The sequence below is a fragment of the Trichogramma pretiosum genome, unplaced genomic scaffold (genome assembly GCF_000599845.2).
Source record: "Trichogramma pretiosum strain Unisexual culture from Peru unplaced genomic scaffold, Tpre_2.0 scaffold3, whole genome shotgun sequence".
Lineage (NCBI taxonomy): Eukaryota > Metazoa > Arthropoda > Insecta > Hymenoptera > Trichogrammatidae > Trichogramma > Trichogramma pretiosum.
Window position 1 is genome coordinate 4,343,805 of NW_019641698.1, and position 14,223 is coordinate 4,358,027.

Genomic DNA, 14,223 nt, shown 5'->3' on the forward strand with positions numbered 1-14,223 from the left:
ACTTATACACTCGACTCGCTCCCTCTTCTTCGTCCTATGTATATAAAAAAGTACGTCTATATGCATTGCAACCATTACGAAAAGAAAGGAGCGAAAAAGGAGAAGGTAAAGATCTCTCAATGAGCTTCGTAATACTCCAACCTCTGACCCGGAATGTCGTCGTGCTTTATTTATTTTTTTTTTCGTTCCCCTCCTCGTTCGCTCCCTCCATCCCATCTCTCTCGCATCAAATGACTTCTTATAATTCCTTCCTACTTCCGTGCGCTTTGCTCGCGGAGCTTTAAGTGTATCGACGATTTGTTTAAAAAAGCTCTCAAACCCTCGCAAATGATCTTGTGCCGGCTCGCAGCTCGAAGCGTATTGTGAACTTTTGATATATCGCCCACGTTTTGTTATAAATTCGATCAAAGAGTAAACGATGCTCGCTGGGGCCACGCTCGAGTACCACGTGATATTAACCAAAACTCACGCACACACCTTTTTAGAGAACTCGCACGCTGCATATAATATATAGGCTTGGCCGATTCAGGGCTATAATTAAATTAGAGACAGGAGGTGAGCATTAAACGAGAGAAAAGCTACGCTCGAGATAAAGCTCTCTCGCCGAAAGAGAAAGAGAGAGAGAGAGAATTCAAAATGGTTGTAATTGGGCAACAGCTGTGTGAGAGTGAGATAGAGAGGGAGGAAAAGGATGGGCGCAGCCGCCAACAACTAGAAGATTACTGGCTAATTCGAAGAGTAATTTGACAAACGTCGAGAGAATTCGCGTACACTCTCTCGGCCTCGCGCTTGCACACTCGCTCCACTCACCTCGCCTCTTTTGCAGCAATTTCATCCAAATTTTACCCAAAATGAGCAGATATTACGCGCGCGCGCGAGGCTTCTTCTTTCCCCGACGATGCTAATATACATATACTCTACTTGTACTATATACCGGGGGAGGGCTTCGTATGCATAAGATAATTCGATTCTTCCAGCGAAGGAAATTTTCCTCCTCCTTTCCCATGCATCGAAAGCTCCTCGCTCGAGCTGAATAATGTCGCGTGCATGGCCAGGATTAAGAAATGAATAGGCTTTATAATACGAACGCGAAGGCGAATCATTATCGATTGTTCGACGCGTGCCATCTCTCGCCCGCGCGCACGCCAAGGAAAATATAAGCTCCTTAAACTTTTGCCTGCTTTAAGATTAGAATTTTCTCCACTGTTATATCTATACCCGGTCCCATTAGAATATTCGATGTCATCCGGCTCACTCGCGACAACGTGGCAGGCCGGTGGCAAAGTTCCAGTTTGAATTAAATAAGTTGATCGTTTCAATTAGTCCGCTGTTTAACTTTCTCTCTCGCACTCTTTTCTCGCTACTCCTTTCTTTCTTTTTCTCTCTCTTTCTTTCTTTTTTTCCAAGCGATTGATTAACCAATCGGACGATATAAAAGTCGCGCGCGTTTATTAATTATCCCCCTGCTGCTCGCGCGCGCGAGGCTCTTGGGCTATACTACGACGTACGGCGCGAATAAATTGAAAGAAAACATCTTTCCAACTTTTCAAAAGTGCATGCTAATCATTGCTCTTTGTCTCGTATATATATAGAGAGAGAGGTAGAGAGAGAGAAAGAGAGAGAGAGAGAGAGAGAGAGAGAGAGTGAGACAAAGTTGAGCCAGAGAGCCAGCAAATACACTCTTTTGCCCCTTTGGTCTTTCTTATGCAAATCGGCAGGCAAACTTACTGACGCTTGCGTGCGCGCGGGCGCGTGCAGCTCTACTCTGCCTAGAAGCTTTCTTTCTTCATGCTAATTAGCAGAAAAAGACTCCGCGAGAGAGAGAGAGAGACCATCTCCAAGCGCGTCGTCGCACAGCGGCCACTATACCCCAACTAAGTATGAATTTTACTGCCAGGCTACGAGTCGAGAGGCCCGGCCCGTGTGTCTTTGCCCGCCGCCGTAGTCACCGCCAACCGTGCTGCACTGCGTTAGATATATAGAGTGAGAAAGAGAGAAACAGCAACGAGGCTGCATATGAAAAAATAAGATAAAAAAAAAGGAAGTCGGCGCGTGGCACGAGTGAGAGAGAAAGCAAGAGAGGAAGAAAGCGAGCACGCGGGAGTAGTATAAAAGATAAACAGGAGAGAGAGAGAAGCCGAAGAGCGCGCAAAACGAGTAAAGAGAGAAGAAGAAAAAAAAAGAGAAAAACAATCATCGCGTTTTCTCTCTCTCTCTCTCTCTCTCTCTTTCTCTCTTTCTTTCTTCATTGCGCGTTTGCTCGCGCGCTATATAGTACTTTTCTAATCCAATATAAGCCCTCCCCTCTTCTATCTATCCTTGATAAACAAGTAAATTCGATTAAAAGCCACTATGCGCCTGTGTTTTATCAACAGATCCAGATATTCGGCTTCAACTCGCACCTCTACAACAACTTTTCGGACGCGCTGCATCGTGCTCAAGGCATCGTGGCCGTATCCCTGCTACTTCAGGTACGTATTAAACGTGAGAGACCGAAGATCTCCGCAATCTCTACCTTGGCCAATTTTCCGCGATATATCTATATATCGATTACTTTACCATCTATCTATCTATATATATAGACAGTAAACCGTTTTATCAGCGTCTATCTTTCGTTTTATCTTTCTCACTTCTTCTAATCCTTTTTTTCACTTTTCGTCGTATAGATCGGCGATCTGTCGAATCCCGAGGTGAGACTCTTTACCGAGCATCTCGACAAAATCACGTATGGTGGTGAGTATCAAAATAAAACAAATCAAATATATATACATGGCTGGTTCTTTGCGAAACAGAATGGTGAAAAAAAGTCATCAGCGTCTCAAAATTTTATTGAAAAATGATCATTAAAATTTTTTTAAAAGGCATTACCATTGACTGACTTGTTTATAGCAATTTTTCTGTTACAACTATAACGCATTTAAAATAACTTGAAAATGGCATTTTAAACATTTCAAAAATATTTTGAACAGTTGTGAATGACTTTGAACTCGGTTATACTACCTCCGATAGTCTAAGTCTCAACACTAGATGGAGAGTACCTCCATCTGTAAATCTGCAAGTGGCAAAGTCAAAATAATTGTATAAGTATATACAATTAAGATATTTGTATAAATTATTTTGATATTAATATTGAAAACGTTTAAATTCTTCGCTTAAATTGAAACGTTTTAATTAAAAATTAACTTTTCAATACTGATTAATTTTTTGTGATTATTGGTCAAAAAATATGTCCAATGAAAATTCAATCATAATTAAAGCCTGTCTCTACCACTAGATGGCGAGCACCTCCATCTGCAAATCTGCAAGTGGCAAGGTCAAAATGTTCATATAAGTCGTAGCAAGGTTTTTAAAATGTTATGATTCAGAGTTTTTATTGCTAAATTAAAAAATTTTCTAACTAAAAAATTTTTTTTGACCATTCGATTTCATAGAGAATCGACCATATATTATGCCACATGCTCGAGGAATCGAGCGATAGCAAAGTAATTTATTAAATAACCGACGTATGTTCTTATTTTTTTCCCTTCCCTTTTTCACGTCGTCTTGGGCACATGCACACACAGGCCAATCGATAGATATCAAGAGAATCGGCGTGAGGGAACTGCTGCCCGACACGATGCACTACATGACGTACGACGGCTCGACGACGATGCCGGCCTGTCACGAAACCACCACGTGGATCATACTCAATAAGCCAATTTACATAACGAAACAACAGGTGTGTAATATTCTACTATGCTATATATAGGTGTAACGCTCGCGCTCGCGCGCGCGCGCGCCAAGCACGTTAAACTAAATCAATTTTTTTCATTATTATTTTGCTTCACGCTTCGTATTATATGCCGTGTAATATACGCTGCGCGTTATTAATGTATCTTCGTATACAATCACCCATAGAAACCACGTACGCTATACGTGCTCCGGGTCTGTGGGTCAAAGTGGCGCAGCACATCGAACGCTATAATTGCGCGCAAAAAAAAAATAACACCGCCAAATATTTGCCGCGTATTTGACGCTTATATCATAAAGTCACATACGCACGTGCGGGTGGATGCCACGCTATACTTGGCGTTTCGCTCGCGCGCGACTGGTATAATATCAAAGGTGAAATTGCGCTTTTCCGTATACGCACAAACACTTACACACACACATGTACGTGCGCGTGAGTAAAGCGCAAGTGAGCGAACGAGGTGTATGTATAAACGACTATTACATTCCTAGGCTCTCTATCTCGGTTTATACACATACTTTCTTGGGATTTACAAGACTAAATTAAACATTCTATCGCAGGCACTGGTCCACGCAGATATGTAAACAGCGTATATTATATATGAGTGTTAAATATACAGGTATACCGCGAGGGTCACAAAAGTCGAAATTTCGCGCATAATACAACGAACAGACGTGATTTTCTCTCTCTCTCTCTCTCTCTCTGTCCTCATCTCTTTGGGGACTCGACACAGCAGCGGTAGTGGCGCGCAAACTATATTGAAGTTTCGCGATATTTACGTTTACGCGGCCCCCGGTACTATATACGTATATATATATGCAAACACTATAAACTTGCTAAAAACTTTGCGAGTGCGAGTGCTCACGTACAGCGCGAAAAAGTATATAGCATACTGGTAATGGTACGCCGTACTGGTAGTAGTGAACACCACCGAGCCAAGAGTAGGAGAGAGAGAGAGAGACACGAGTACATTGCACGTATGTGGGTATCCATTTCCTATCTGTCTAATTTGCATATAAGCCATGTAGATACATCGGGTATTACACGTGTATATGTTATAGCGCGCGGGCAACACAATGGCGGCCGCACATAGAGCAATGATTTTTATCCGCGTCAATCACGAGGGCACAGCGGCGCGGCGCGGCATAGCAGCAGCGCCGAGTGAACGTAATTCAGCCTCTGTCTCTCTGTACTAGCTCGGACATATATTATATTTATGCGTAGTTTGAAGCTTGCACGTATACAGGCAGCAGCGTTTTATTATGCCGCGCATCGGAGCTTACGCGCGCCGTGCGATTAATTGATTAGCTCGGACTCGTTATAGCTCGTGTATTATACGTTATAAATGGGTAACTCTGCGCTCGAGCACGATCATGCCCTTCGATCATCCGTCCGCTGCCGCACGAGAGTAATATGCATACGCGAGCCATCAAACGGACTGGAAACTACTAATTCATTTATGCGTTTAAACTAAATAATAAATAAATTTCCCCGAGAACGACAGGCTAACTATACCACTAGTTCGGGAGGGGCGGCTCTGATTTTAAATGGATATTACCGAAAGCTACTCGCCTCTATGTGCTCGATATATACCGCCCGCGCTATGGGCTATATATGTATATGAAAGCTTTTAATATGACTGTATATACATGTCTCTCTCTACTACTATGTGCCTGTATATCACGCAGTTACGGAGCTTGAGGGAATTGAAGCAAGGCGACAAGCGACACCCAAAGGCGCCGCTGGGCAACAACTTCCGACCACCGCAACCCCTACACCATCGACCCGTCAGGACGAACATCGATTTTAACATTGAGGTATCCAGCTCAGAATGCTATTGCTATACATGTATATAGAAAGTGTACACATCCAAGACCTATGTATATTATACCATGCACACTGCACACAGCCGTCACTGCCGCTGCAGCAGGAGACCTTAAGACTCGACCAAGTCGACCGCTCGAGGAAGGAAGGAACGAAGAAGAAGAGGGTTACTGCATTAATAAACTCCTTGCACTGCTGCAGAGCCGGCTCTAGCTCTCCCTGTGTTATATGTATAAGTGTGTACACTGTTTCGCGGAGGAGAACATTTCGAGACTTGTCCAAGGGAGAAGTCGGGCTGTTAATTCACAGTATACGTATACGTGTATATATGCACAATGCATAGGGAGCCACGGCGATATTGTATTAGGTTTCAGTTTGAAACTGAAATCGTGTCCGACCGAGCGCCGAGTCGTACTACTGCCGCCATCGTCGTCATCGCTACTGCCACTACTGGTAGTGGTAATACTACTCTTACTACCACTACCGCCGCATTACGAGCAGTGTGCAGGAGCGCGCAGATCAGCCCCGACTCTCGATATAATCTACAAAATAAGCCGAAATGTCAATTATATTTTGTAAAGCAGCGGTAAAGCACTCGAAATTCCCTGCACAACGACGTTTAATCGTTATAGATATATAAGCTATTATACGTGCATATATAAATATACGCGAAGCCTCGAATTTACGACGAGAATCGCGCTGACAGGACGAATTAATCGTGTCATTACTCGTTCAACTGGCGTGTATCATACATAATTGCTACTATAAGCTCTCGTACACGAGCAATTGAATATCCGTCTCTCGCTCTCTTCACCCTCTGTACCTTTCGCGCTTTCTGGTCGTGAGCTCTGTGCCTCTCTGTGTGTGTGTATGCACGCGAAGAGAGGGAGGGAGAGTGGCTCTTGCCGCGGTAAAGCACGCTATTCTCTCTCGCTCTCTCGTAACGTTCAAAAACAAAGCGGTATCATCTGGCATTTCGGAATATCGTGACGGTCGTGCGAACGATTCCTGCATACCCAATTGAGGTCGCAATAAAACAAAAAGAGGGAGATGACAGTTTTTTAATTGAGCGTTATATTAAATCAACTCTGAACAACATTTTTTTATACCGTTGCCGAATGAGAAAAATTGCAATCTATGTACATCGAAATGAGAAAAATCATTGTCCAACAGCCGCGAGCGATGCAAACTAATTTCGACCGCGATGAAAATGATCGATCGAGTGTGCACGTGCGGTTTACTTTTATACCTATAGATATATATTATGTACGAGTTTTTCACGATTGAAGCAGTAACTCAAAGCTCTATCTTCGATTCTCCATAAACACACACACACTCACGTACTCACACACAAGAACATACTTGACATTATTCTTTGCTCGCGCTCGAAGAAAGAAAAATACACGGTTTTCTCTTATTGCAGGGCCCAAAGAATTGTCCAACAATGAACAGAGATATTTACTACAAAGGTAAGCTCTCTCTCTCTCTCTCTCCCTTTCGTTTTCTTTTCGTTACCTTCCTTTTTTTCTTTTCTTTTTTATCGCCCAATCTCACATACGCGTATAGACGCCCGACGTTGATGCCTTCTCTTGTTTTTTCACAGCCAATAGCTGGAAATAAATCCGCAGAACTCAAAGAGAGCAAGATTGGTATATACGGGGGAAAAGCCGACGAAGAAGAAAGCAAAAGAAGGAGAAGAGGAAGAAGGAGAGGCGCGGCGTAGGAATGAGAAAAATGGAGAGTCGACGAAACCTTGGGAAAAGCTTCGATTTACCACTTTGGCACAACCGCATCGACATATACGGCGAAGAAGCGAGCGCATGAATGAGAGAAGAAGGAGGAGGAACAAAAAAAAGAGCACGGAATGCACGGAGTGCGTTTTATATTGTGATGATTTCAAGCGAGAGAAAGGATATACACTTGTATACGTATACAGACACACACGTGCGCGCGTATTGAAACAATTTCGTTCTTCTATTGTTTTTTTTTGTTTTGTTTTGTTTTTTATATATACGTACTGTGAGGGATGACAGCAGACTTGATACCGACAAAAATTCATATGTGTATATACGTATACATTCGAACGCACGATGCACTCAATGTCTGTCTGTCTATCTGTCACATATACACCCGGAATAGAGCTCTGGGGCGCGGAGAGAGCGAGCGAGCGAGCGAGAAAGCGAGACAGGGTATATATATCAAGCGACGCTAAGAAAAGCAAACATCAGCGACTACTATACTATACTGTGTATACTTTACTACACACAACTTCTTCTGACGCCACCGTTACTATTACTGCTTCTACTGCTGCTGCTGCTGATGCTTCATCCATATCTCACTCGCTCGCTAAAAGTTGCTCACTCTCAATCTCGCGTATAGCGTTATGCATTTGGTTGCTCTCCGCTGGCGCACTGCACACATTTGTGCAGCCAGCTCGTGTGTTTTTACACGTATATGCGTATGTGTATTCGAAAGCTGTTGCAAAATATTGAAAGCCGAGAACGACGAGAGGTGAGCTTGGTCGCTCGGATGCGTGCGTGCGCGTATGTGCGTAAACGGGCTCGATAGAGGACATACCAATACAATCGACATATCATGCAAAAAAAAAATAAAAGCTATATTATATTATCTGTATACAAACGCGAGTCCACAATGCGTGGCTAAATGGTTGTTGGCGCGAGCTGCTGTTCGACCGATCTGTACGCGTCGCATATAGAAATATGTATAAATAAATTATATATAAATACAAAATATATATACTTGCTATCGACTAAAAACAAAACTATCTCTGTGAAGACGAACAAGAAAGGAAAAAAGCAAAACTATTAACTATTAAATTATAATGTAATAATAACGAGTTATATAAATAGATGTGCGAGGGTATAAAACAAAAAAAAGTAAGGGCTTGCTATGATTGTGAAATATTTTAAGTAAAAAAAAAAAAAAACAAGATGACAGAAGCAAAATTAAAAATATAACGTGTACGCGCTGTTATTATTATTCTGATTATTGCGTAAAAGGAGAAATCGCGTGATGAGCTGTGATGCCTATACGTTGTATACTTAGTCCCTGATGAAAATAGCATAATAAAAATATATCAAACATAATATGGGATTTAAAGATATACAAATTAGGAAACAAAAAACGAACGAAAAACTTACCCGTGTGCTAAGCGAGAATTACTTTTGGGCGAAACGTAGTAGAGTATTTGAAGCGTAAGGAAGCGAACTATGGAAGCACGCGAGAATTAGAATCTGCAAAAAAAGAATTGAAAAGAAAGAAGGAATTAATATGTTATAATACAATACCTGCAGACAAATCACCCAACGATTGATACATCCTATTTAAATATACGTATTTAAATGTACTGACTGTATACGGCTGAAAACACGAAACAATCATTCCTTTATACTTTTAGTGACTTTTGAATGCAATGCAAACGAAACGAAAAATGGTAAACATGAATAACACGAAAATTTATATCTGTATATTACACACATACACCTATACAAGCATATGAGCAAATAAAAACATAACACACCCACATACATTCACACAAAGATTTCAAAGACAAGCAGCTGCAAACTCTCGAGTTCTGTTAATTGTACGAATATGTGTGCAAGCGTGTTGGTCTAGTGGCTACATAGAATACTTTTGTTGAGTCGAGAGAGAAAAGAGAGAGAGAGAGAGAGAGAGAGAGAAAAGAGAGACAAGATATGAAGAAACAGAACGAAAAAAAAGAGACAAGTTTTTCACGTTGCGTGAGGTAGCAAAGCAAACAGAAAAACGGAGCGCGTTTTGTCGTTGCACCGTCGACTTATTATAGATGCTGGTACATACTCGGCTCACTTTTTTTTCCTCTTTCTCTCTTTTTCCTTCTCTCTGGCTCGCAAGCCCAACTTGCTAATAGATCACGTAATAGTTTTGTGTAAAAAAAATTAAACACTAGAGAATTGCTCCGAAATTAAGTTATAAGATGAAGTATAATGAAGCAACAGAAAAAAAAATTAACACAGTTCGATGGACGCTTCAACGCGATGTTTTAGACTATAATGTTACATAAATACGATACATGAAAATATATTATATATTAATATCATTTAAACACGGTACGATTATGAAAAAAGAAAACCGAAGGAATTAACGTAACTCGCGATCGAATGCGAGAAAACAAAGAATTCAACGAGCGACGTACCGAGGATGAATATATTATCATTAAAAAAAATGAAATGACGCAAACTTACGTAAAATATAGAGTTAAAAAATCGCTATTGACTATCGGTGGCTTTTGTGCGCCATATTATTACACACGAGGCAGATTATTGATAAATAAGATATGGAACGGAGTCGAGAAAGGAATGTTACTGTGAAGAACTCGAACCGCTGCGAAGGGCGTCACATTGTGTCAGTGCACAACTTGTAAATGATAAAAGTTTTCGAATGATCGTCGAATGTTCTTGAAACTGCCAATATAAAACACATCGACATATGTAACGAACAATATAAATCACAACATCGGCCCTTTGCCCTTATACGCGGAAAAGCCGTTAGCGCGTGTAAAAGCGGGACGAGCGCTGGTTTGAAAATAGCGGAATGCGTTTACGGAATGTAATATCGGAAACGACGATGACGACAAAGATTAAAAAGGAAAACAACAATAAAGGAATCGAAAGAGAGATATGTGAAAGAGATGCAAAAAAAGAAGAGAAAAACACTCACACACACAAAAAGATTTATACTCTATTCTTGTAATAAAATGCTTTTGCCAAAAGCCAAAAGTCCAATGGCGGAGTTGTATATTCATTTCACAGCGTTATTCGTTTTCAGTGGAAAAAGCCCCACTGATCGTATATTCATCGTACAGATAGGAAAGATAATCCTGACAAAGAAAGTACCTGCAGCGGAATCGCTCGCGTTGTCGACTCGACGTGCCGCAACGCGCAGTGCATCGGATGCTTACCCTGCATCGGTAAGTAGATTCGAATATTCGATTATCGTGCGCTCGCGGTATATAAAACGGCTGATCTCCTTTCACTGCAGCGGTACAGCTGGGTCTTGTGTGCGTATGTGTGTGCCTCGCGATGTAAGTGCTGGCACGATATTTGAACGATATATAGGACGTTATCTTTATTACAAACGCGACGCGATCGATGAGTTACAATACACAAGTGGACGTTCGAGGACCAATTTAATAATAGGTCGCCAACGACGACGCAGCAGCAGGCCATCGACGGTTACAATATCGGAGCGCGCGCACACATACACACACCTTATACCTATACATATAGATGCACGAGATGCAGAAAAAGCGCGGCTACAGCAGCAGCGCCGCCTACTTCAAGAGGTCGCTGATCGGTCAAGTATTTTATAACGTGTATCAGAAAAGCGCCGCGCGTTTCCCCGCCAACAGATACGGCAGTGGCCAGCATCACCTGCACCGACAACGAACGCGCTGCGCTACACACATTGTGAATAGTCGAAAACTGCAAAAGCGCACGACTTGCGTTCAGCGCCACCTGTGCGTGCGCCTCTAGACTCTCTCTCTCTCTCTCTCTCTCTCTCTCTCTTACCCCTTCCGCAGTTCGCGAGTCGACGTTCCAACGGCCAACCCCGTACCCCACCTCCTACGTGCACTCTCGTATACACAGATATAGCATTATATTGCTAGTCATTATCGCAGCGAAAGTAGGGGTGTACTCGGACGAGGGGTAGGTACTTCTCTGCTCTACTCCTCTCTCACTCTTGCTCACAGGCATTTAGCGTGTGCAGTGCAGTGTGTGCAGTTTTTCCCCCATAGCCTATCCAGCATCTCTCTCTCGCGACGGCGACGGCCACGGGGGTGGTGGGAGGGAGTTGGAGAATAGCAGCGCGCGTGCACCGCTGGCGTCGCGCGCGGCGCCCCGAGTAGTCAGTTCTCTTCTGTCTTTGGCGAGGCGCGGGCGTTATTACAGCACCGCGACTGACCGCGTGCTCCGCCACTGCGTGCACCACTAGTGTATGCGTACTATATATCCGATAAACACACTACTACGCGATATATCTATACAAGGTGTGTATATACAGAGGAACAACGAGTGCGAGATACGAGCCACCACCACCGCCACCGCCGATATACTACTGCTGCTGCGTTTAGTTCAGTGTGTCTCTCTCTCGCTCTGTGCGCTTGTTCTCTTCTGTACATGTGTGCGTGGGTGCAGTGTGTATAGCCGTATACGGAGAACGATACGTATACGACCAGTAGTCGGTCGCTGCACTGCTCTGCGGCAAAAATTTTCTCCCGTTTTTTTTGGAGGTATATTCTTTTTTCGAGCGCTATCTCGTCTTACATCTTACAGTGTTACAGTGTGCGCGACTGTGTTTCTCGTTCTTATACGATCGTGCAGTGCTCTTTCTCTCTGCTTTATACATTCCATAGTACATACATAGAGAGAGAAAGAGAGACCGTCTAGTGCGCTCTATCGCCCTCTTTGTGCTCGCAGCAATTATTTCCCATCGCTTGAGCTGCGCTACCACTGTACGTATAGCGCACGGCACACATACACACACGTTCAAGCATATATACTGCTGCATCACGGTGTCTGAGTAGCGCGCGTACCGAGGCAAGAAAAGGAAGCTGCGAGCCTTACTTATAGAGCGCGGAAGGAGAACGAAGAATTTCTCAAAGCTCCTCGCCAGAAAGCGCAGGCAGCGCAAGAGAGAGAGAGAACGACGGCGAAAGGAAAAAGAGAGCCAAAAGAGAGAAGGAAGAGAGAGAGAGAGAGAGAGAGAATGAGTGTGCTCCGTACGTGCGCGATGACAACATCGAGATACGTCCCAAGTGATCGAACAGTGCTTTAAGTCGGACGAGCAAAGTGTGCGCGTCGCAGATCCCGAAAAGTACCGACTAGTAGTTCTGCTGCCGAGTGCTAGTTTTCTTTCTTTTTTTCTCTCCCTCCGTCTTCCTCCTCTTCTTCTTCTTCTTTTCTCTTCTCTCTTTTTCTCTCTTTGCTCTCGACGATTCTGCGAGCCAGAAGTATATTACGTCGTATACCTATATATCTGAAAAAAAAAAAGTATTTCAGTGCGGTGACAGAGTGTGCAGTGTACAGGGCCCCAGTAACGAAGAGAATCTCAACTTCTTCTTCTACTACTGCTACTTGTTTCCAGCAGTTGAGAATTTTACTGCAGCGCGGCGCGGTTACTTTGCCTCGGTAAGCGAGCGCGCGCCAGGAATAAGCAAAAAGAGACGAGCCAAAAAGAGGAATATATAGAAGAGGCAGCCGCCGCAGCCGACACGTTTCATACCGTAGGCCATACCAAATGAGGTTTAAGCCATTTTTCACGCACAGGTGAGCTCTCGATGACACTCGAACGCGACGTCGTCGTCGTTCGTCGTCGCCGTAGTCGTAGTAGTCGGCGACGGCGTTAATTTATTTCCAATATCCGCCTTCGCTCGCGAGTGCAGTGCGCGGATCAAAAGCCTCGCATGCGAAACACAACGTTACATCATACGTGTACATGCACACACGCAGCCCGTAGTTAGTAGTACATACTGACACGTACCTCCCTACCCAAACACACACACAACAAACGGATTTACAGAGAGAGAGAGAGAGAGAGGAGAGACACATCACGCAGCATAATAGTGCTAGAGCTTGTGTATATAGTGAGAGAGGCGATATGGCAGCAGCAGTAGCAGCATCAGCAGTAGTAGCAGAACAGCAGTGGCAGCAGCAACCCCATTTGAGATAGATATTTATATGTACACACGTAGCAGTTGATTCCGTTGTGTGTGTTATACTTGCATGCATGCATGTGTGTGTGTGTGTGAGGCACAGAGGGTGTATGCGCAAAGCTGCGTGCGTTCAAAGAGGGGAAAAGGGTGCAACTGCTCTGGCTCTACTCCGCGCCGCGAGAAGGGGAAGGGGGTTAGCGCGCGGGGAGGAGAGGCAGCACTACGCCACATAGCCCGTAGTCTCACCGCGCCGCGTTCCGTGTTTTGCGCGCTGCGCTGCCGCCACTGCCACCGCCACTGCTGCTGCTTATACTGCTATGCTACTCGCGAATCGCGATCCATACACGCGTATATAGCTGTATATACGGTCCAGAAAAGCCATAATATAACGTGCTGCGCTCGGCACACAGCGTTTCCTCTGTATATGTATGTATGTATGTGTGTGCAGCAGGCCAAGTTGCATCTATTGCGCGCTCGGGGGCTTGTATCGCCTCTTCTCTCTATACGCACTGTATATCTATAATGCTGCGTCTGCACATGCACATTGCACGCACAGCCAAAGCTAGAGAGAGACAGAGGGTGACTACTGACTAACTCTCTCTCTCTCGCTCCCACTGTGTGTACATACACATATTCGTATTAGGTATAAGCGAATGTATGGCTCCGTATATATAGTATACACTAGACAGAGGGAGAACGAGAGACAAGCCGAGTTTCTCTATCTACCTATCTATCTCTCTATCTCTATGCTACCCCTGCTCTCTCTATCTCTCCTCTCCTCTCCACTCCTCTCTCGTCTCTCTGTGTATATACATGTGTATCACGCGCGAGTGTGTATCTCTCTCTGCCACTGCTGATGCTGCTGATACTGCTGATACTGCAACGATCGATATTAACACATACACATGCATGCATGCGAGGGTTCACGCGGAAAATTCATACGCATTCTGCGAGC

General features: G+C 43.9%; 2 protein-coding genes across 3 annotated transcripts in view; both read left to right on the forward strand.

Annotated features, from left to right (window-relative positions):
• Positions 1 to 10,267, forward strand: part of LOC106650888 (carbonic anhydrase-related protein 10) — a 36,609-nt gene extending 26,342 nt beyond the window's left edge. Inside the window, exons 4-9 of one of the 2 annotated variants that reach the window (XM_014369141.2) lie at positions 2,376 to 2,471; positions 2,667 to 2,733; positions 3,564 to 3,718; positions 5,419 to 5,547; positions 6,978 to 7,023; positions 7,158 to 10,267. In XM_014369141.2, coding sequence (XP_014224627.1) covers positions 2,376 to 2,471; positions 2,667 to 2,733; positions 3,564 to 3,718; positions 5,419 to 5,547; positions 6,978 to 7,023; positions 7,158 to 7,174 — 510 coding nt within the window. In that variant the 3' untranslated portion in view covers positions 7,175 to 10,267. The remainder of the gene's footprint in view (positions 1 to 2,375; positions 2,472 to 2,666; positions 2,734 to 3,563; positions 3,719 to 5,418; positions 5,548 to 6,977; positions 7,024 to 7,157) is intronic. The other variant, XM_023462422.1, reaches the window with a different exon arrangement.
• A 1,181-nt stretch (positions 10,268 to 11,448) lies between these two features.
• LOC106650771 overlaps positions 11,449 to 14,223 on the forward strand; it is a 30,800-nt gene continuing 28,025 nt past the window's right edge. The window contains exon 1 of the mRNA XM_023462470.1: positions 11,449 to 12,882. The gene's annotated coding sequence lies outside the window, so the exon portion shown is untranslated. The remainder of the gene's footprint in view (positions 12,883 to 14,223) is intronic.